At 41.1% G+C, this 23,249-nt stretch overlaps 1 protein-coding gene across 6 annotated transcripts in view; it reads right to left on the reverse strand.

Annotated features, from left to right (window-relative positions):
* SMOC1 (SPARC related modular calcium binding 1) overlaps nucleotides 1-23,249 on the reverse strand; it is a 163,333-nt gene that overhangs the window by 62,545 nt on the left and 77,539 nt on the right. For all 6 annotated transcript variants that reach the window (XM_042813562.1, XM_042813561.1, XM_042813566.1 and 3 more), the window contains 4 exons: nucleotides 21,525-21,696; nucleotides 15,071-15,183; nucleotides 5,794-5,893; nucleotides 3,575-3,622 (listed from right to left, as the gene is read on the reverse strand). In XM_042813562.1, coding sequence (XP_042669496.1) covers nucleotides 3,575-3,622; nucleotides 5,794-5,893; nucleotides 15,071-15,183; nucleotides 21,525-21,696 — 433 coding nt within the window. The remainder of the gene's footprint in view (nucleotides 1-3,574; nucleotides 3,623-5,793; nucleotides 5,894-15,070; nucleotides 15,184-21,524; nucleotides 21,697-23,249) is intronic.

A 23,249-nucleotide genomic window follows, 5' to 3' on the forward strand; every position in this document is an offset into this window, starting at 1 on the left:
GATGTTTTGTCAGCACTGTTGCCTGTTCTCTCAGACTGGATGGGGCCCTGGGCAGCCTGGTCTAGAATTAAATGGGGAGGCTGGTGGCCCTGCATATGGCAGGGGGGTTGGAGATTCATGATCCTTGAGGTCCCTTCCAACCCAGGCCATTCTGTGATTCTCTGAAGAAAGTTCCCAAGAGCCACTTCTGGAACTACATGTCAAGCCAGTGACCATAAAGCCATTTCATTTTATCAGCAGTGAAACAGCCTGGAAACAGGAAGGACGTATTACTTCACATCATCTCATGCCTCCATCATACCTATTGACCTCTAGAAACTAGGCCAAAGCACTTGGAGAAAGAGACGTATTACTGATAGCTACCCCCTTTCCCCTTCCAATATTATTTTCTTCCTCCCACATGACAGCTAACACACTTGTAAAGTCCCCCCTTTCACTTGTCACCTAATAGCCTAAGCATATCCACCTGTACTGTTTCCCAGGCAGAGCAGCCTCCATCCAAATAACTATTTTGCCCTAAAGCCTTGAAAGGTACCAACATCATACAAAGTTTATTAGCTCCATATTTCACATTCCTGTATGAATAGGACAAAGGAAATCAACTTTGAGAGTCTTAGCTATTCCTTTTCCCACCGAGAGAGCCCATTCTGTGAGAATTTTGATCCAGAAACCCTGAACTGGAGGTATAGAGAGGAGTCCGCTGTGCAGTGAGGAAATTCCAAAATCTAATTCTATTGAGAATGGCCTAAACAGATGACAGAAGTTCCTAAAATGTGCCTCTACAAGACAGATATTATCACTGATCCAGTTTCTGCCAGACTCCTCCTCATTCTGCCCTTTCTGTATTCTTGCAAAGGGAAGACTTTACAGAAAGACTCTAAATACTCAGCTAGAAGGGCCACCAGTCTTTACAGAAGCCAGACCTCCAGTGAATATGCTTCAGGGAAGCCAGGCTGCCTGTTCTCATTTCAGGTTTTGTTACCACAAATCCCATTTTGGATCACGACAACATCAGTCAAGAAATGCTGATGAAAAAGTCAAATTCACTTTTAGACTAGGCATTTTTCACTAGTCAAAAGGGTACTGCAAACTCCCTCAAATTTTAAACCAAATTATTTCAGCTTCTGAAGGCTTTCTCAATTTCAGAAGATCTATACAGACCACGTAATAATCGCTCACAAGGATTTTTTCTAATATGGAGGAGAAAGGCTTATATGGAGGCTTCCAACAGATGAACACATTCAAAACTAGAGAGGATGTAAAGTTTACATGATTGCTTGAAGCATGCTGACCCAAAGGGAAATGTTTTCCTTTTCTTGACAGCTACTGAATGCATAGGATATTTCTCCATCCACGTGATCACACTTCACGTTCCCGAAATAGGATGCCACAGGCAGCACGCAGAACAGTCAATTTATGTTACACATTTTAGATTAATTCCTTCCATTTACAGTTCTTCTGTACATTCCAGCCAAAAAAGTTCAGATGTTTTTCCCTTTGCTTCTGTTTCTTACGAAATTCTGTGTCAACTGCTTCTAATTCTAAAAGAGCAAACCAGGACTATTCAGGTAGAAAGCCTACAAACAATACCACTCTAAAATAACACAAGAGCAACTTGCTTGTACTTCAGGCCAGACTAGCAATAGTTGTATTAATAGAATGATAACAATATGTTCAGGTGGCAATTACACAGGCCGTGAGGTTTAATAGATAATTACAGGTTTACAGAGTCATCCTTAACTGAAGTAAGAAGAATGCTTTAGCCTTCAAGTCTTACATTAATAGTTTTTCTTGCCTCTTTCTTTTCCTTACCTTTTTCTGAGCTCCCATAAACAACAAATAGACTGGAGAGCAGATATATTCAAAATGCATCATTGCTCTGAGCATAACAATTCCTATTTAGTGACAGTCCCAGCACAGAAATGTGTTTCAGATTAAAATCTGGCACCAAGGTAGGCATTCTTGCATTTTTAAGTCTCAGGGGCAATTGATTTAGAGTTAGTAGTAACAACCTTGCTTCATATATCTAGACATATATCTAAACTTAACATGAGCCAGCAGTGCGCTCTGGCAGCTCGAAAGGCAAATGGGATCCTGGGCTCCATCAGGAGAGGGGTGGTCAGCAGGGACAGGGAGGTGATTGTCCCTCTCTACTCGGCTCTTGTGAGGCCCCATCTGGAGTACTGTGTCCAGGTGTGGAGCCCTCAGTACAAGAAAGACATTGAGATTTTGGAAAGGGTCCAGAGGAGGGCGACTAAGATGATCAGGGGGCTGGAGCACCTCCCCTATGAGGACAGGCTGAGGGAGTTGGGCTTGTTCAGCCTGGAGAAGAGAAGGCTGCAGGGTGACCTCATTGCAGCCTATCAATACCTGAAGGGAACCTACACCCACGAGGGGAGTAAACTCTTCAAAAGGGCTGACAACAGCAGGACTAGGGGAAATGGATCCAAGTTGAAGGAGGGAAGATTTAGGTTGGATGTTAGGGGGAAGTTCTTTACAAGGAGAGTGGTTAGGCCCTGGAACGGGCTGCCCAGGGAGGTTGTGGATGCCCCGTCCTTGGATGTGTTCAAGGCCAGGTTGGACGGGATCCTGGGCAACCTGATCTGAATGTGTGTGTTTGGTGGCCCTGCTAGGCAGGGGGGTTGGAACTACATGATCCTTGAGGTCCCTTCCAACCCAGGTGATTCTGTGATTCTGTAAACAGGAACTACTCCCAGGAAACTGTCTTCATTCTCACCAGTAGGAGGGAGATTGCACTCAACACACTTTTTCTACTGTAAGGGGAAGGTAAAAAGTTGACTATGAGCAGGGGGGTTAAGGAGAAAACAGATTGAAAAACAGCTAAAGGACATCTAAAGACAAACTTGATTGCTCATCGTGTATGCTCTAGCGGCCATTCATCCCATGACTATATCAGTGAACATAAATTGGAGGACACAGGGAAGGCCTACTAGTACACAAATGAGAGGAACAGTGACGCATCCAGCGCCCCACCAGAAGAGGTGAGGACTGAAGAAAGCAGTGAAAGGAAAGATGGCCAATTCTTAATGCACGAAAGAGTAAAGTTTACAAGAGCAGATGAGTTTTAACATAGGTCTGCTCCAATAGGCCAGAAGGTTTTATGCAGATCAGTTTAAAAAAAACAAAACAAAACAAAAAAACAAAAAAAACCCCACAACCAACCCATACACCTTTACAAGTACATATAAGGTCACAATCATGACTGCAAGTGTTTCCCTAATCTCTAGGGATTTTACTGAGAAATACTTGTAGCCAACATCAAGGCAAACAAACAAAGGCTATCCTATACTGCTGTCTCTTTGGGAAGCTCTGCTTTCATTTACCATTTCTCAGCTGATACAAATACAGAGAAGAGTAAACAGTTTTTCATCCATACAGTAATGCACAAACAAACTGTCATCTTATTTCTCCTACTGTAGGGGGAGGTCTAAAAGCACGTAAGCCTCTTACACATAGAGCTTTGAAACCCAGGTTCTAAGTTATCTCAACAGACTTGGCTGGGGAACTATTTGCTATTACAAAACAACTTGCTGAGGCACAGGACTCCACTCACCTTTCCTCCCTGAGTTACCCTGGCTTGATGGTTTATCAGTTACAGAACCTAAAGTGGAAAAAAAAAAGAAAAGAAACATTTTTAGATGCTGAAGGATCGCACAGAACATGTAATATTACCTGAAAACAGTCAATTTCTCAATCTAAAAAAACATCTGTTTTACTTGCCAACAGCTTGGTTTACAATTCAGAGATCCTGTGGTTTCAACCAACTGAGACAGCATAAGGAAGTTTTATGCATTAACGTTGTGAAATTAGGATGTGGGTAAACAAGAGATCTTTAGTATTTGGATCCAGTGATTTAAAAGAGATTAACAGAGCAGTGCACTAGTAAGAAACCTGGAATAAATCCAAGGACAAGAAGGAAAGATCAATAAGAGTCACTTCTTTGGTTTGCAAACATCAAGAAGAACAAATCACAAACAGGTGGGGAGAGCATGTAGGGGATGTAAGGGGCAGTATTCTAAAGGAAAGGGATTAAGAGGGACAATTCCCAGAAAACTGATTTCAGCCAAGCCCTGAACATCCACAGCCATCTGAAAAGAGACATTAGATAAGGTACAGCAGGTACTTGAATAGGACACATCCTGTTTACTTAAATATACAATTAAAATTTCACATAATATATATGATTCTGCACTTGTTTCTACAGTTTTAGTGCTTCAGTGTGAATTTTTCACTAAAACTTCAGAAGAAAAGCGCAAAAATCCACAGCAAGCATTTCTTTTTTTGACGAACAGTTTTAGGAAACTGATTCTTCCATGCACCATTACCAAACAGTTCCAGTGACTACTGTCCCTTCAGGAAACATACATCTGAAGTTGGTTTCAAGGAGGCAGCTTTGACAGCACCGAGAGTCCAGTCAAGCCCTAAACTTTATTGCCTAAGCACTTGAACTTGCAGACCAGTTTACCACAGGTCTACTGTCAAATTACAAGAAGGAATCAGGTACACAATACTAGTAGCCATAGGCTAACTTATAGTGTCCTATAAAACACAGTGACTCTAGATTACTGGTAATGCAATTTTACAAACGGCTCAAGAATAAGTGAACAGATGAATAAAACATATTCTAAAACATGCTCTGCCAGATGTGGAATGGTGGACAAAAGCCAAATTCCTCTATAGATCTTACTTTCTTTCCATGTACATGTGAAACACCAAGCATCCCCTCAAGCCACAATACTTGACCCACTGGTCCACAGATATCTCCACACTCAACTTGAATACTCACGCAAGTCACTGTGTATGCTTATTACCACAGCTCATCCTACAATCAAGAAGATGCTGGAGAAGGTGAGAAGGATTAAAAAGAAAGGTTTGACTGCTACCATGCTCCCACCTAATGGGCAAACTCTGCAAGGTGTGAGAGCAGAAATGCATCAAATACCTGCAAAGTACAAACTGTCCAGCATGAAGCAAAAGGCAACAGTCCCTACATGGGATTACTTAACATGTTAGACAAGCCTATGCCTACTTTCTTTTCTTTTGTAGGGCAATGGGTCATCATTCTAGTGTCATTTCTAAATTCTCCCAAACTGCAGAAACCAGCTTCCCATCTCCCTCTGTGCCTGGTATTTGCAATGGCCACTGCAGCTCTGTTCACAGCCCGTAAAGCTAAAATCTAAACCAGGAATTTGTGCATATGAAAATATGAAGCCCTCCTCCAGCTCCACTCCTTTTGAGCTGTGGCTTGCAGTACTGAATTGTGGGGAGAAACAAAACTTTAGTTTGCTTTAAGTACAGAAAACAATGATTTGCGAATTCTGAGTGCATTTCTGCCAACCTCTGAAAGCAACATGACTCCATAATCCAACTCAGTGCAACCTAAGAGCCATTTCTTTTAAGTACAGCTTATGGAATAGGAGTTATCCCATTTGCCATTGGGGACCCCTGTTTTTGGTGTACATAGAAATACTGCAGCTTGTGCCTCAGCAACCACAAGCTTTGCTTCCACTCTGTTACCTTAGAGACTTTTCTCAGTGAGCCTTTTAAGAGTGTTAAGTACCTTTGGTGCCAGGTGGAAATGCCACAGCCCAAGCTTCCTTGAGGGTTCCAAATGCCAGCAAGCAAACAGGGAGATACAAGCAACAGTTGCAGTTATAAATGGGGTAAACTGGCTGAGTCACCTGAAAAGACTAAGCACTCTGAACAGGACATGCCCACCCCAGGCCCCTTCAGTTATCAAAAAGGTATTTGTTGAAGCCACTCCCACAGTACCTGAACATACAGGAGTTTTGTTCTGTACAGAAGAGCCGCTAATAGGCTTGCCATCAGGTGTCACACACCAGCAGTATCCAGTGTAGGTATGGCACTGCACCTGTTTGATAAAGCAAAGAGCAGGCATTTCATTTCTCACTCTCTCACCCACCACTGCTATTACAAATCACATCTCAGTGGAAGACCCAGCCCTGAAGCATCACAAGGAGATACTTCAGAGCAAGAAAGTCACGTAGAAGAGTATTGTCTGGTGGACACGTTTTTTTTTGACCAAGACTTTCTCCTCCCACCTCCCTCCCCAAAGAAGGGCTATTTTTTCTACTCCTTTAGCTGCAATTCAGGAGGTAACAGAAGTTACAGAAACTCAGCTGAGAACACTTCACTTTGGGTATGCAGCAATCATGTCTCAGCTCATCCCACCCTTTGCTAAATGTTGTTTACTATTCACTATTAAATAATCTCTCCTTGGAGTCCCATTGCATCCCAGCTGGAATGAGGAAAGGCCACCTCAGACCATTTCCACAGCCACCGCTTGAGAGAAGCACTCTGTGGGAGTTGTGAGAGCATTCTGTTCAGTAAACACAGCTAGAAAAACACAACATTTCACTTAATATATTAACAAACTTTCTCCAGACAGATTTGAGCTCACTCTTGTTACTATGTCAACTCAAGCAGCAGGAGCAAGATGCTTGCTCTTTGACTATTGACAAGAATTTCAGAACATTTGATGAGGGATGCATGAGCCAAAAGATGCACAGCACAAGATTCAGTTACCTCATGTTTAAAAAGCTGTATCTGAACTTAACATTTAGAATTCCCTAGCTCTTTCCATCACTGTGGAAGGACACCAGAATATCTAGCTCATATGCGAGAAAAGAAATCCTGACCTAGCCTGAGGTGCAGTCTTAGTGATGTCTATGCAGATATTATTCCCGTGGCACTGTAATTTCATCCAGCTAAACAAATCTCATTACATCTTTTGCCTCATCTTTCACAGAGCGATTAGCATTTAGAAAAAATTGAGGATGCCATTTGACTTCTTTTGAGACAAAAGTAAATGATCATCATACAGGCATCTGTGTGTAAATACTATCAGTTTTCAAAATGCTTCCTAGTAAACACGCTTTCAGTTGTGGCCAAATCTGTGCATCAGTAATATCAGCATCCTGGAATGGTATAACAGTTCTTACACTTCTACAAGCCCTAGAGATGGCTCTATCATAGAGTTCTGATAAAGCCATGAAATTTAATCCCTTCAGAAACCTTTTAATTTTGTTTTTAAGCTGTTTTCTGTCCATTCTCTGCCTTCTCCAAGGAAGTTCACTGAAGTTGATTTCCCTTTTCAGTACTCTCTCCAGAGAACAGAAGAACGATAAGGCATTTGCACCATTCCCTTCATTAGGGATCCTTCAGAACCAGAGTAGTTATTCCCCCTCTTGCTGACAGCTGGCTCTGATTCCCTAAGGTAGCGGAGTTTGTTCAGAGACTTAACGATGGTCTTTTTAAGAGGCTTTGAGTATCACATAAAACATGATCTAAGAGCAATTATGCCACAGTACCACGTGTTTATCTTGGATTTTACTAAAGCACAAAGCAATCATTTTGCCTCAAGCAAATTCACATTTAGCAGCCAAAATCAACAATACTCTCATGTACCCACATTACTAAATCCACTCTTCCTGCTATCTGCACACTTTCTTTTTTATTCTCTCAAAATAACACAAAATTGATTGCAAATTATTTAAAAGCATTATAAATACATTTAATATACTCAGAATAGAAATGCTTGGATTTCCATGTTTAATGTTTATCTTTGCTGATCTTATGCATATTATTGCATTCCCAACAGCACAAGATGCTGGCTTTACATCTGAGACCCAATAGTAAAAAAGAGCAAGATCATTACACTTTATACTATAGAAGTGTCTGCATTTTGGATCAGTTTTTCAGAACTAGACATCCCAACTCAAGTGTTTTCAAACAAAGGTACAATGAACATTGTTGGGTTTTTTAATTTCTATTAAAATTTCTATTTCTCTTCTTTAATTTCTATTTTTTTCTTCTTTAACATGAAAATGTGAGAGTATCATTTCTTCTGGAACTCCTAATATAGCTAGCATTTTTTTTTTAAAATTCAAGTGAATTGAAAGCCCTTTAGTCAAACCTTCAGAAAATAAGAGTCGATGGCAGGGAAGTCCAAAAGGTGTACTGACAGATATAGGACAGACACTGCAACTGAGAGTATGGTACGCACTTTATTCCACTAGAAAGTTACCTATTGCATACCAATTCATGCAATTCAAGGATATTACAGTGATACAAGCAAAGAAATGTTGTGAATAACTAAAATGAAACCTGGTCTCGGTACTGGTATGAGATAGCACCTTTCCATAAGAAATAAGAATAATAAAAAAATAATCTCAAACTGACAGCTTTCACACCAACCACATATTTCACTGTAGCACAAAATAACTTCCCTACAACGATCAGAAGGAGCAATGAAAACTCAGCCTGTGTCTTTTCATTACTAAAGACAGGACAACTATGAAAAACATGCTCCATAAATCTCAAAAATCTACCTCAGTTGGCTTTCCTGAATGTCTTCGTGAAGAGATGTTGCCTTTCATAATGATACCTGGAAGGGTCTCAGCGCATTACGATGTTATAAGAATATTGGCCTTACAGACTAGAGAGTTTACAGCTTAAAGGTGTGAAAACAAACAACAAAACTGGAATAGTCTTCATCAATTACACAGCACTGATGGTAGATTTGAAAAATGTAAAGGCAATAAGCTGATCCAGTAGCTTCCTAAGCATTGTGTGTAGACAAAATAAGACATTGTAAAGCATTAATTGTTCCAGAGTTCCTAACAGCAAGGAACTTTGGAGATTCAGTTGTGTTTTGTTTTGCTTTGCATTTTTTTCAATGAGTTTCCAATGATCTTAGGCTAGAGTTGTGTTTCACATTAAAATTTTCTACTTGAAATTCATCCTCAATCTAATCTTACTCCTACAGTAACAAGATTTTTAAATACTTATTCAGAAGAGTAGAAATGACATAGGTTTACTGCACAAATCTCATCTTTGGTTACTGAGTTTCTCATTTGGGTTATATCAAAAGTGAGTCTGACTCCTCTTTTTTTTTCCCCCTCTTATTAATCTTCTAAAGCTGACTATGCTGTGACACATAAAAAGGACATTATCATTTCTACAAACAAAATAATTAACCAAGCTCCAGAATGCTCAGTGCTGCAGGAAAGGCTAATTACAGACGGCTAGACATCTCCAGCTGCCATACACCTGTCCAACAGCTAAACATTTAAAGTTACATAAGAGGGAGCCAGAGAAATAAAATCTGCGAATCAGAGGTCTTCCAGATTTCCCACTAACAGCTACACTTTCTAAATAAATAAATAAATGAAAATTAAAAATAAAAATTGAACTGCAGTTTAAAGCCCTGTGAGCATCGGCATCCCTGAATATGCAGGTCAACACCCTTTTCACATTGCTGGAGTGAGAGATATGCCACCTTAGCTGTGCCTCAACCAAACGATAAAAAGCTCGAGGTAAAAGCCCAACAAAAATTGCTCTGCTGTCAATTAAGAGTGTGGCAGCAGCTTCTTATTCCCCTGTGCCATTTCACAGTGTGTGAAATTAAACAGCAGCTACCACTCTAGCCACTAGCTGCATGAATGAACACCTGCCTTCATCCTGTTCATTACAATATGAAAGCTTCAAAACTACGGTCACTGCAGACACTTCTGCCTCTTAATTCCTGAGGGAAAAAGCCACCAGTGTTTGGGTTTCTTCAGCACCTCAGCAGCAATGCCAGAATCAGACTGCCAAGCAGTCTTCAACTTCTTAACAAGCAAGCCACATTCTCCCTTCTCAGCCTTTTGACAAAGGTGAATCAAGGGGATGGTTAGAATCATAGAATCACTAGGGTTGGAAAAGACCTAAAAGATCACCCAGTCTGACCATTCACCTATTCCCAATAGCTCCCACTAAGCCATGTCCCTCAACAACATCCAGCCTTTCCTTGAACACCCCCAGGGTTGGTGACTCCACCACCTCCCTTGGCAGTCCATTTCTCCTTTTCCCATCTCTGCTCTGGTTTAAATACCTCACAGGACTTCCTAGACCTGGACTGTGTTCTTCTTTCTTCCAGGCTGTCAGCTGACTACTGTCAGAAGCCTGCCTTTCTTTTACTGACAGCTTTAGGGAGCAACCAGCCTACAACTTAAGTTTGAGCTTCTTTGGGATTTCAGTCCCTTAAACTGTTCTCATCACTTTTTCTGTTCCCTGCTCGCACTTACCTCTTCCCAAATGACATTGTGCAGACACATTCCCATATTCCCACCAAGGCTTTCTGCAGCACCTTTTCTTACATCTACGCACTGGTTCAGGAAACATTTGTTTCATGGCAATTTCACTTTTAATATGATTAGGGAAAAGTGATTTGTGGCAAAGCATGTCAGCCATGTTCAAGAGTACTGCCAGCAGACACACTCTGCACAGATACCACTTTAAGCAGGAGAGCAATCCCCAGCTAAAGTCGCATTAATCCTTTCGGAAGTCACTTCAGAAAAGTGACTCTTAACATTAAGGAACGAATGATCTTATACTGTCACTTTCCATGAGGTTTCCCACTTGTGTTTTAAAAACCTTTTCCTTTACTCTCTAGACTGGTTGTTCCTTGAAGAAATGCCATAAATATACATATTTATATCTCAGCTGCTCACAGGCAGACTTGAAAGGAAAAAAACAAAGCTAAACAGTGGAAGGAGGTGGCAAAACAGCAAGACATCACAAAAAGCCACACAAGACTATATCCTCAGAGTAAGGTTAAGATTATTCACGTTCATATTCATTTGTCTGAAACAGATTCTGTTTAAAACCTCAGCAACCTTTTCTAAAAAAAAAAAAAAAAAAAAAACTGCTTGGGGGAAAACTATGAAGAATGCAAGTCTCTCTCAACCCATGGCAACAAGCCCAATGGCACTAGGCAGCAAAAGAAAGTGCACAGATTACCCAATAGAGCCTGTTGTTTATGAAGAACAGATCACAGCAGGTTAAGTGCAGCATGGAAAGGGAATGGCATTTATGCAAAACACAGCATAACAACAAAAAGGAGAGAGCCAGTCTTGGGAACTGAAACTGGTTTTAGCCATGTCCAATTCTGCACAACAGTACATGACCTCAGTTCTGTACAATTAATCAAATTACTCCTATCAAACAAGCATCCTTATGTTCTGAACAACTCAAATTTTATCTGCCTGCTTATATTACTATTGATTAATCACTAAGAGCTTTTGTTATATAAGTAATATTCCTCACATAATGACTGGAACATGGAGAAATAGCCTTACTGCATTTTCCAGAATAATTCACCAGGTCTGTCCCTATATACAGTCATTCTGTTGTGCCTTCAATGCCACCACCTCTTCCACACCGAAGATCCACGTTACATTTTCAGATGTACAAACAGTACTAAAAGGGAGGCCTGATAAGGTCTTGGCAGTACACGGACTCCTAGAATAAGGGAAGTAATGGACATGGTGCATAGGTACAATTATAAAAATAAGGAATTAACAGGTGGCTGCTCCCCTTCTTGCAGTACACAAAATTCATTATAAGCAGCTCTGACTAGGAGCATTGGACATCCATCAATATAACTGGTGGCAATATTTCTTTTCAGTCTAGATTTTGCAGGCTATGAAAGGAGTCTATAGGAGCACACGTAAGACACACAGGGCAGCTTCAAAGTGTTTAAACATAAACTAAAGCAAAGTTTTTGCCCTCCTCCCTTCTATCACTGTTACTACATCCAACTGTTTGGTCTTTGAGCAATTTCTTCTGCAGGAGAGCAGAAGGAACTAAGACAAGCAGGTCCCCCTTGCCATCTGCTCCCTATGCAGCACACACTGCAGGGGGCAGAACACCAGACCGGCTATGCCCTGGTTCCTGAGTCTAAGGACTCCTCCAAAGTGTGGTAGATCCAGCCCCCAAACTCAGTCAGCTTTGTTCTGCTTGAAATTCAAGGAGCTAGAAAATGTAGACTTGAGCTGCCTCAAAAAGCCTCACTTAGCACTGTTTTCTGTGTTCACTCATAGTGCAACATGTGATAGCAATTTGGTTTCTAATCAAGAGGATGATGATGAAACAAAGTCAACAGCTCAATCTGGTAAAGATCAAGTAGGTTCTGTGAACATACTGTTAGCACTACCAAAAGCAGTTTCCAAACCTGCACTGCTTCTGTCCCATGAAATTCTTGTGGGAGCAAGAATTTCCACTCAATAATGAAACAAAAACAGAGAGTTTGAAGTCTGATGGCAAGGACAGCAATGTTGGCCTGAACACCTACATGCTATGTATACATCTACAAGGAAGAGGCTCAGCTCAACATCTGTGAGTCAAGCAAGACATCTGATATTCTATGTATACACATGCATATTTTATCCCCTCTCATCAAAATTTTTCTTTCACCTTAAGTATGTCTGCAATAAAAGTTACACGACAGTGATAAAATTGCTGAAAAATCTTCCCTAAGCAAGTCCAAGTACAGGGTATATGCTGAAATGTGTGTAACTGGTTAGATTCTTACTGGGACAGGGATCCAAAGCTGAAGATCTTAGTGGATATTCCCCCTAAAACATCACTATGTTGTAAGCTTCCCAGATGAGATTCTGGAGTTTGGATGGAGATGCTCAGAGGGTACTGAACCAGAATAAACTAATAACATCACAGATCTGACTTTTGCACAGCCCCAGGCACTTGAAGAACCAGCCTACACAGCTCTTCTGCAGAGCAGAACCTGGGGGTGCCAATTTTCTGCTAAAGAGATGCAGTGTCCAAGCAACCTCCAACAGACCAGATCTATTTGTGAGCAGCTGGAAGCAAAACCATTTACGCTGTTTACTAAAATTCTACTTTTTAATCATGCTTTTAAAATCAAGTTAAATTAATTTGAACCAGAAGCTAAAATGTTTGGCTCAAATGCAGATTGAAACCAGTTAGCTTCCTCAGCCATTGTTTTTCATTCACATCTTCGGCAGGGACAACAACCTTAAATGTTGCAATACAACCCATGAAGCTTGCTCCTGAGGTATGTGGAACACAGGGCGTTAAGATCCAAGGAATGATATGAATTTCAGTTAATGCCAATTGCAAAAGGATCATGGGCTTTCCTCCACATGCCAGGTAAAACAAAAGAATTTTCATGTTCACAGCAGATAGAACTAAATAAAGGAAGAACGTGAAACATCACTTGGCCATCAGATCAGAATACATATTTTTTTCTAAGCAGTTTCATGCTGCTGCTCCACTGAGAACACTGGCAAACCACACTAGCCAGGGAATGTGCAGAAAAGAGGCCCAATAACTGCTCCACAGTCCAGATGCCAGCACCCATCTACCAGCTAAGCCTGTCTAAAATAAAGCTTTATCAACTTTGCCCTCATTCTAGCTTATAAAGAATCACCTGCATCCCCTACTCTAATCTCCAAGAGGCTGATGGACAGCTGACAAACACTACAAGTCAGCTTTCCTTACTCCTTTCTTCTCGAACTACGAAGTTCAACACGCAACAATCAGTTGGCTGCTCTGCTAGGTTTTTATAAGTATTCCATTCCAGTGCCAACATAACATGAGCAACTCTGCACAAAATCCAATTTCAACAATTGGTTGAGACTGCAGTCAGATTTTAAGAAACCGCGGCCGTCTCTCTTACTCCCAGCTTCCGAAGATGCTCCATGCTGCACATCAGTATGATGCTGCTCCAAAGAAGTATGCAGAGCTGGCACGATGGAGAAAACTTTCCCCACTTCACCATGAAAAAAAAGAACACAACAACAAAACAAAAACACTCCCACGCAACAGATAATGGGAGGGTAAGGCCAAGGGGGAATACAGACTTTTCATGGGTTATCACAAAAAAATCTTTCCTCTCCTTTTTCCTTAGGCATTGCAAAGTGTTTGAACTAGCCCCAAAGCCTTCTGAGATTCTCATCTTTTTGAAGCCAATATTGATTTTATTTTGGATTTTTTAAAAACCTTCCAAAGACTTTGCAAACAACAACTACCAAATCCTCAGATTTTTCAGAGACACAAGATATCTAGAACAGTGCTAGACATAGGGAAGCCAAGACAAAATGTTGCATGATTTACCCAAGCTCACAAAGCCATCAAGGATGCAGAATTTAGGTTTTTGAGATCTGCCACGGTGAGCACATGTCTTACATTTCCTATCTGCCAGGGAATAGCACACAAACCATTTTTAACATCCAGTTCTGTCAGCACTAGAACACTACTCAAAATGCCAATGGTAACAGCCAAATAATGTTGCACATTTCTACCCTGCATTGGCAGTGTCCCATCACTGGAAGTGTTCAAGGCAAGGTCGGATGGAGCTGTGAGCAACCTGATCAAAGGGGCTTTGAGCAACCTGATCAAAGTGAAAGGTGTCTAGGTGATTCTTCAGATCCGTTCCAACACAAACTGTTTTATGATTAGCAGACCACTCTTCCTCTTCAAATTTCCTTCAAGAGTACTTTCTTTTTGCCACAACTCTTCCAACTTCTTTGGGAGCCTGCAGGACCTCTCCCAGTTGAATTGTTTGTGAAAGATTTTCAGTGATCACGATTGACTACTGATTTTGCACAGATATTAAAGGTCAACAAACAATGAGCCTCTCCTGCTAGCCCTGCTTGGGATAACTGCTTCTCAAGAGAAGCAACATTATGAAACAGTCTGCTAACCCAGCACACCACTTAGTTCCAGCAAGTAACCACTTAAGAATCAAAACCCTAAACAATTCTCATTACTTCCTTTCTAGATCCTCAAGCCACAACAGGGCAAAGAATAAGAAGAAAGAGTATGTCAACAACAAGTGCCACACAGAGAGAAGAAGCTCAGTAGACCACTCTTATGCTGAGACAGATGAAGCACAGGTAAAAGCAGAGTGAGCTTGGTTCACCCTGTACAATCTGAGTTAAAATGCACTTTTCAGCACATCTTAAGAGAAAACTTGGTCTCCCCAGCAACTTCCAGCTTAGATGATTTGCTTCTGTGCTACAATGGAGGTAAATGATATCACATATGCATGTGTCTTAAGGTACAAACAGTGACCAATCAAAATTTCCTATTGGTTGAAGTCCTCAGCTTTCAGCACCTTCACCTTAGTAATCAGGCTGTGTACCCACATTGCCATTCTCACTTGGCTCACATCCTAGCAGTAAATCCCTTGTAGTCACTAAGAGGAAGGCAGTAAAAACTTTACCTGTGTGAATGATCCATCCTCATTGCATTCTGGGATGAAGACTGCTTCCTGGGGCTTCTTTGCCTGTTCCAGTGCTTGAGCTCTCTCTAACCGACACTTGCTTTGGCCAGCATCTACAAGAGAAGCAAACCCCACTTAGATTGCAAATACCCATTTGGATTCTTCATAGCTACCAGGTGCACATTACAGCTGAGAGGAAGAAGAAAAAAAAAAAGACATCAACAACCATTATCTGCACATTAAAAAAGCAGCAATGGAGTTAGCAGTGATGACTCCCAAATACAAATCTATAGCGCCAAACTTTGAAACAATTAATGAAGAGCTGCCTAATTCCTCTTGGCAGCAGCATTTACGGTCATCTACATTAAAGGCTTCTTCCATGCATAATATTTACATAGTGAAAGGTCCTTCTGGAGGAAGTTGTGTTTGTTCAATTGTTAACAGCCTGTAACTGAGCATAAGCCAAATAATTTAAGCTGAGAAGTGAACAATGTGAAAGCAGGGATGGCCCCAGCAAAGATTCTCAGAGCAATTCTAGATGCCAAAATAACCAGTTAACCAGCTAAGCTTTCACCTTCATGTCATTCTGACAAAGTAGATGCCTGTGGTTTACTGAAACCCATCTTCTACCTCTAGTCCCATAGCTTATAGCTAGGTATGCATCACACCACCTCATACCACCTAATCTGCCAGCAAGAAGAAATGTTACTCTGTGAGCTGAGCTTAAAGGGGTTAAAAATTCAGTTCTGCATTTATTTCAGCTGACGGCTGCATGTAACATGACCTTAAACCCTTCCAGCTCTAGTGCACCTTTACAGAATGTAGGCCCAGATAAGACTGACTGATGGGTCAAAAAGGAGATTTATCCTATATAGATATAGATTGACTCTGTGTTTACATTCAAAAGCACAATGTTTAACAGTACTGCTTTCAGACTGTAAAGGAGAAAACAGCAAACATCTGCTTCTATGGGACAGGGACCAGCACCTCCTTTCTTTTCACAGGAATCCACAGACTGAAAGATTTTAAGTGTAAAAAAAGTGTTCAAGATGAGAACTTCATACAACTGATGACTCAAGAGACTAAGATTCAGGTTTGCTAATATTATCTATGCAATTTCATTTTAAATGTATCACATTAACACACTCCCCAGTAAGTATTTAAAAAGTCTTATGAAATTATGGAAATCAGCCCCTTCCTGTTTGGAAAAAAAAGAGAAAAAAGAAAAAAAAAAAGATCAATATTTGCAGCAAATTATTCAGCACAGATATCTGTAGCTTAAGTGTTGGGTTACAGAGCAAGAAGGCCTGCATCAGTTCTGCCATTGACCAACAACCAGAGACCCCACCTCCCTATGACCTTGTATCCCCACTGACCCTATGTAACTCCCATGTTTACTCTGTAATTTGTTTGCCAGTGGTTTGCACAACGCCCTCAGCAAGTGGGCCTTTGATCTCAGGTGGACCTAAGATGAACTCGTAAAAAGGCTAAGATTATTACAGAGTTTAAAGACTGTCTTAAATTTACACTGAATTTTGAGAAGCAGTAGTAGGTTTTATTTTGTTTGTTTGCTGATTAAGTTAGCCTTGATATAACATAAAGGCTGGAATTTCAATTTTTGGATGCAAAAGTGACCAGACAGTCAGACTCTGTTTGCACACCTCCACTGGAGGACAGGTTTGCAAGCTACGTGCTAGTTACTTCTGCTGGAGAAGAAGCACTGGCAATGCTGTTAACTGGAATATCTAACCATCACCTGCAGATTTCCTGTTCAAGCCCAGGAGTCTAACCTAGCTTGGCATGACATAGGACATTATTACAAAAAAGAAATGTAAAGCATTTCCACATAGCATCCACATCAGTGCTTGTGTACTTAACCCTCATGCACAGCAGTACCTACATAACTGAAACTACATGCTTCACCATGATGGTAGGAACAAACTTTTCATGGTACCCTTCTAGCATGAAGATGCTTGGAGTCCAGGTAGAGAACTGTCATCTCCAATCCCCTTTCAATTTGCCTAATGCACACAAAACCAAGCTCTCAACAGAAGGAAAAGATGGTATAAACGTGGTACAATGAAGTGTCTCTATCTTTTCTAGCAATTGTAACAGGTCTTTACATAGCAAACTCTCCTTTCATGCAGTTGATCACATTGTGTAGCACACCACCACTACAACAAAGAGTTTAAGAGCTCATCACTGTTGCATCATCCTCTTTCACAATTCAACCTTTTGCTCAAGAGGCATCATTTCAGAAATTGTTGCTGAAGAAGCACAGGGAAGATGGCAAATATTTTTCCTCTTCACAAACACTCGGCAGTAATTATTTCTCCCCTCCTCCCTCATTGATTTCCAAGGGTCGTGCCAGACCTTTTACAGTCTTGACTTGGAATAATCATCTCTGCTGCACAGGCAGGAGAGGTGTGTGTATGCTGCTATCTTTTTTGTGTGTTGTTTCGCAGACTGATCCAGTAAGAACAGTGCCTTTAATATCAACATTTACCCATTTGTTTTTAAAAATGACTGTCAATCCTCACTCCACAGGCTGGTATTTTTATAATGTTTGCAACAACATGTGATTTCAGTGGGGTTACTTCACCTTGCTATTTTTGCTTTATTAATTATAAAATATAAAATATTACATAAGTGCCAAGCATTAAAAAGTAGATGCCAAATGGCTCACCCCGAATATAAGATGTACTTTTTCTTCTCTTTTCTTAAAAATGTTCTCAGAATTATCAAACACCAAGCTTACAAAACAGAATGTCATTACTGCATTCCAGTTTTACATCTCAGACTAAAGAAGACCTTCTCCCCTTCCATAAGTAAGGTGGGAAAAGCAAAACAAAACAGGATGACCTTTCGAAAAGCCAAGCTGTTTAATAATTTTGTTTTAAATGCCTTCAAGCTTAAGACAGTTTCACTGCAGCTCAGAAAGCTGCCTTTTAAAGAAAATTCATTCTCAGGCTGATAGCTGGCAACCAGGAGACTGAACTACACGTGATGTTTCTGACATCTGGGGCCTAATCTACAGACTACAGGTGCACGTAATTTTGGATTTTGCAATGAAGTTGGCTAGTTACCATGGCTGATCTTATCCATGAATAGTTTATTCAAACAAGACCACCATGTCCCTCATAATATACACAATGCACTCCTGAATAAGTCCCAAAAATTCCAGCACTCTCACTTCAACAGGTAGAGGCAGTTTTGACACAACACAGCATCATGGCATGAAGACTAAAGGTCCTAATAATACAAAGCAAAACATCTTCGGGCATCTACAGAAAGCTAGCAGCAAATCTATACTATGTAACCACAAAAATCTACAAACTATTTAGATTTGTTTTTACCAAAAGCCCAAAGGGCAAAAATCGATCCAAACAGCAACTATTAATAGTTGCATTAGGTAACCATCTCACATACAAGCCAGACCCCCATCAGACACAAGACAGTCCAGCTATTCCGAAATCAGCACATTCATATCCGCTTTCTCCAGCCAATGATTCGTGTCCTTACACGAAATAGGCAAAAATGGGAGCTGAGCCAACTACAAAAACGTGCTCATCTGTCTCACACAATGTCAATCATTCCCCACACTCCCCACTGTTTTCCATTTCATTTCTAAAGTCCTGCAGTCTCCAACACGTTTCCTTCCACGCTGGCATACTTTGCTGCATCCTTGATACCCAGACACCACTGCTGTTCCCTACCTTATTTAGAGCAGATCTAAAAACATGCCAAAATTTGAAAAAGGATTGCAAATATCAGATTTTGAGAAAGAGGGATTTATTTTTTTCCACCCTTCAATAGGAATAAGAAAGTTCAAAGATGAAATACACTGACCTAGTAAATGGACAGAAAAAAAAGAAGGAAAATTTTTCCCTCCCAGTGAGAACAGTAGGTAGAAGAACAAGGACTTTTCAAGCAACATATCACTAGTCACAATGAGATCTCCCTTTCCAGCACTCTAGCCAAAGATGCGTTCACCAAGATCTCCCAGGAATACAGGCTGAAGACTTCTGTTACAATTCCCATCAGTAACTTGCAGATTCTTCCTACACTGTGACTTATGATTGCAGAACAAGTTCTGTGCCATCACTTTTCAAAACTAAACACTATAAATCCAAAAGGAAACTTTCTGAATACACCCCAACTCCTTTTTTAATTCAATAGGGCAAATAAGTTCCTACAAATTGCTGGTTAACACTGAACTTAGGTGCTTAAGACACAGATATCCAATATACCTAAAAAAAAAATTCACTGAACAATCATGAGAGCTTGCCAAGACCCATTTAACTAGTATTTGTCCATCATTCCTGTAGAATTTTGTTATTTAACATAAGATCTTACCAGGCCAGCTGACCAAATATCTGGGTACACGTGCTTTGCTGTGTATTTTACACATAGCACATCTGGAATGATTCTCTGAAATCTCATCAACAAGGCTCCATTTGTCATGGATGCCACAGGTTGATCTTTTTAAGCTACTCTTTTAATCCTTCAGAACTGGTGTGTCCATAAGGGCTGGGAAGGAGTTAGGATAATTTAGTACTGGATGAATTTCAGTGAATAAAAGTTAGAGTTCCTGAAGAAATGACAAGATTTCACCCTTAAAGGCTTCTTGAGAGAGAAGAAAGCGAAGCTGATTCCAAAAGGTTCTGCTCTGTTCTCACTATGGAAACCATTCTGCTTGCCTTAGCACAGTACAGTTCAAGTTATCAGGATATGAAGTTGGAAACCTAAGGTAATCTGGGGCCCAGGACAATGTACTTCATCTTTTCCTTATTTTATTTACCAGATTTCCACTTCCTCATTGGAGAAGGAGGCACAAGTTAAGACTGCTAATTTCACAAGAATAAAATCTTGGATATGGTGTCTACCAGAATTTCCTCCAGGATCCCTTCTAGTTCTACAGGAGTTCCTCTGTAGAATACCTTCGTCACGCAGGAGGAACAAAGGCTGTTCAGCATGAACACAGTGCTCCACTGCAAGTGGTAGAATGTGCTCAAGAACTACTGGTGCTATTCCCTTATTGAGAATACAAGATACAGACCTGTATGTAGTTAAGCACACCTGTTTTGCAGCTGTCTGCATTCACAAGAACAATGATCTCTATGCACAAGCAGAGGCCATAGCCCCACCGTGACTAGAAGAATAAAGTACTTTTCTATAGCAGCACCAGCAAAGTTAAATATAATAGTTAAAGGATTATTTGTACTTCCCAGAGATTCACTGAAATGTTAGACAGTGGGCTAAAAGCAAGACTTGCTGTTGTCAAAAGTTATCACGTTATTAGGTGGCTGTGCAGTGAAACAGGATAATGGGAAAAGGGAAAGGAGAATACAAGCAGTTTCAGCTAAACATTTCAGCTATCTGAGCGTACAAAAAGGAAAAGTATACTTCACCTGTGCTTAAGAGAACAAATTTAGTTGTTTCCCTGGGAGGCCTTGCAATCATGATAGACTGTACAGTTTTGCAATCAGCATTTTCGTCATTTCCAGAAACAGAAGTTTTTGCACATAGCTGTACCACACTACAGATCTTATGTTTTAAATGACTGAATGGTGCCAGTTTATGTGCCAGTTTCAGTGTGGAATTGGGGTTTTCTTTTCTCTTTATTTAAGCCACTCTGCCGTAGGAGAAAAGCTGCCATAAAACAACCCAGCAGCGCTAAGAAAAATCATAGAAGTAAGCCTTTTTCAACCATTTATCTTTCCACAGGGATTCTAATGAGTTTCTCCTGTCACTTTAACCAACTGCTAAAAACATCTGTGCCATCTGCCCCCTGAGTCAATTGTGCTCTCAGAAAACACACTCGATGATTTTTCACTTCACTGCAGAAGTAAACCATTTGTGTGACAAGACACCAACATTCCTAAAATAAAAAGTAGCAGCTTTATCCCTATGCTACACAGAAGAAATGCTGAATTGAGAGAAAGACAATATCCTCACTTCTAAGTAAAGGTGCAATGGCAGAAGACACGCAAAGACTTGCATGCATTCTGTCTTCTTATTTAGCTCAGTACAGAAATAGTGAAAAGGTCCTTTTTCAGGCTTGCACATCATCTAATGTGCATACACATTCTTCCTCACTCCACACTCCTATCTCCCAAAGGTATCCCAGTTTCTCTCTGGTGCAGTAGCAAGGAAAATCTCTTCTTGGAGGATCTGGTTTTGCATTTCCACAAGTCAGCTCATGTTACTCCATGGACACACATTTGGGGCCTTCTCGGGTGTCTCTGGCTCCTTTGACCTCTTTCATTCATAATTCCACTAGTTATTACCCCTGTCACCTACATTCCAGTTTCAGATACCCATGCCCTTGTTGATGCATTATTTCAATCAGTTTACTCTCAGTGCATGGTAACAAACTCAAGCAAGCAGTCTGTCAGTGGGCAGGACTGCCATTCTGCCATTCACCCCCTCAAAGGGGTTGAAATTCACCTACCTTTGCATCGGCCACGATGTGTCACACTCAGGCTTGACTCCCGGCACTTGGCTCGCTGGTAGTCACACATGGACTCGTATGTTCTGCCATCGGAGGCACAGAGTGGTTTGGACTGGGACCTGGAGCAATGCAGGTTACACTGAGGGTCTCTGTCACGGTCGCTTATCAAAAACTGAAGAGAATGAGAAAAAAAAGGGAGAGAGAGTGGGAGGAAAAAATTAGTTTTGTTTAGCTTCCCAAAACATAGCACAGCACACTTTGTTTTTCTGACAATAGCAATACAGTCTATAATGCAGTTTAAGCCACCTACCAAAGCTGACTTTGCCTGAAGGGAACTTAAAATGAAACACATACATTTTTTTTATTTTTTAAGGGTCTTTGCCATTCCATTTTCTTTAGTAGAAGGGAAATATTACTCACTCTGCCTCACCTCTGAAAACACAAGAGGTGCAAAGCCAAACACAACCCACACGGGAAGGGCAATACTGAGTCACATCAGCCCAGCTTGCCCAATGCCCTGACACAAACAGCATCTGGTACGAGACAACTTTAGTTAGAGGTGCAAGAAACCCATCACCAAAGATGGAGGAACCCAAACAACCTATCAAGATTGGCCCCTGTAGGTGAACCATGGATGTGGCCAGCTTTATATCACCAGTTCCTTTGTTTATTAATTAAAGCATTACTTATATCATTGGCAGATACCGCCTGAAGCAGCACAGACCTGCACACTCACAAGGCCACATTTTGCTGCTTCCCCATGTCACCAGCTAGCAATCTAACTGCAAACTACATGAAAAACTACTTCCCATAGAAGATTTGAATTTGCCATCTTTCTGAATGTCTCTTCTTTCTGAGCATGTAATGCAGATGCAGCTTATTTTTCTACATGCATGTGGCACTCCTTTCTCATCAGTCTCTCAGCACTGAAATCCCAGCATCCCAAGTGTTCACCCTAATGTTCTCCACACCACATCACTGCTGTTCCCCTTCTCTCAAGTCATCCTAATTTCTGCCTTATATTTTGGAGACAGCGAAAGCCACAATGCACATAAGGACAAGCCCTCCCCTTCCACCAGCTTGTTCCCTGAAAAGCCCAACAACTGGTGATGGGTTACCATTATACCCCCAGCTGCACTCCAACCAGCCTGCAGCAAAAGCAGGTTTCTTTCCCAAGTTCATGCTGTCTTCCCAAAGACCCTGATTATTATTTGTTTTTCCATCATCACTGGCCTAGAGTTTCATCAGGACAGTAGCAGCCCTTTTCACTGCCTTGTTTAGTGGTTAAATAGTCAAATCCCCACTTCTTCCCAAACCCAACTATCTGCTCACAGCAGACTTTAAATGAGCACCATGAGGATTAAGCAAGGAAAACGGATGGGAAGTTAAGCCTGTCTTGCACTTCCCCTTCCTAAGCTCCATCTCTAAAGCCTCTCTCAAGCCCGAGGGAACCAGAGCTGCTCTCTGACACACCACGATCCCAGCACGCTGTCAAACCACTTAAGAGCTCTGCAGTTTGGAGCTGGCTGGCAAGTGGGCACTGACTGACACCATGCTTGCATGCACAAAGCCACACTCTCCAAGTGTGTTGATAGCTGGATGCCTTACAGGGAAGTGTGAGTCACTGCCATAATCACCTTGGTGTTACAGTTGCCTACAAAGCTGTCTGCTCCATGCTTTGAGGTTAAAGCTGCTGAAAAAACATTGCCTGAAGCCTAGTTTCGG

Source organism: Centrocercus urophasianus, unplaced genomic scaffold (assembly GCF_019232065.1).
Source record: "Centrocercus urophasianus isolate 14NV4802_14NV808 unplaced genomic scaffold, USGS_Curo_1.0 seq_14, whole genome shotgun sequence".
Taxonomy (NCBI): Eukaryota; Metazoa; Chordata; class Aves; order Galliformes; family Phasianidae; genus Centrocercus; species Centrocercus urophasianus.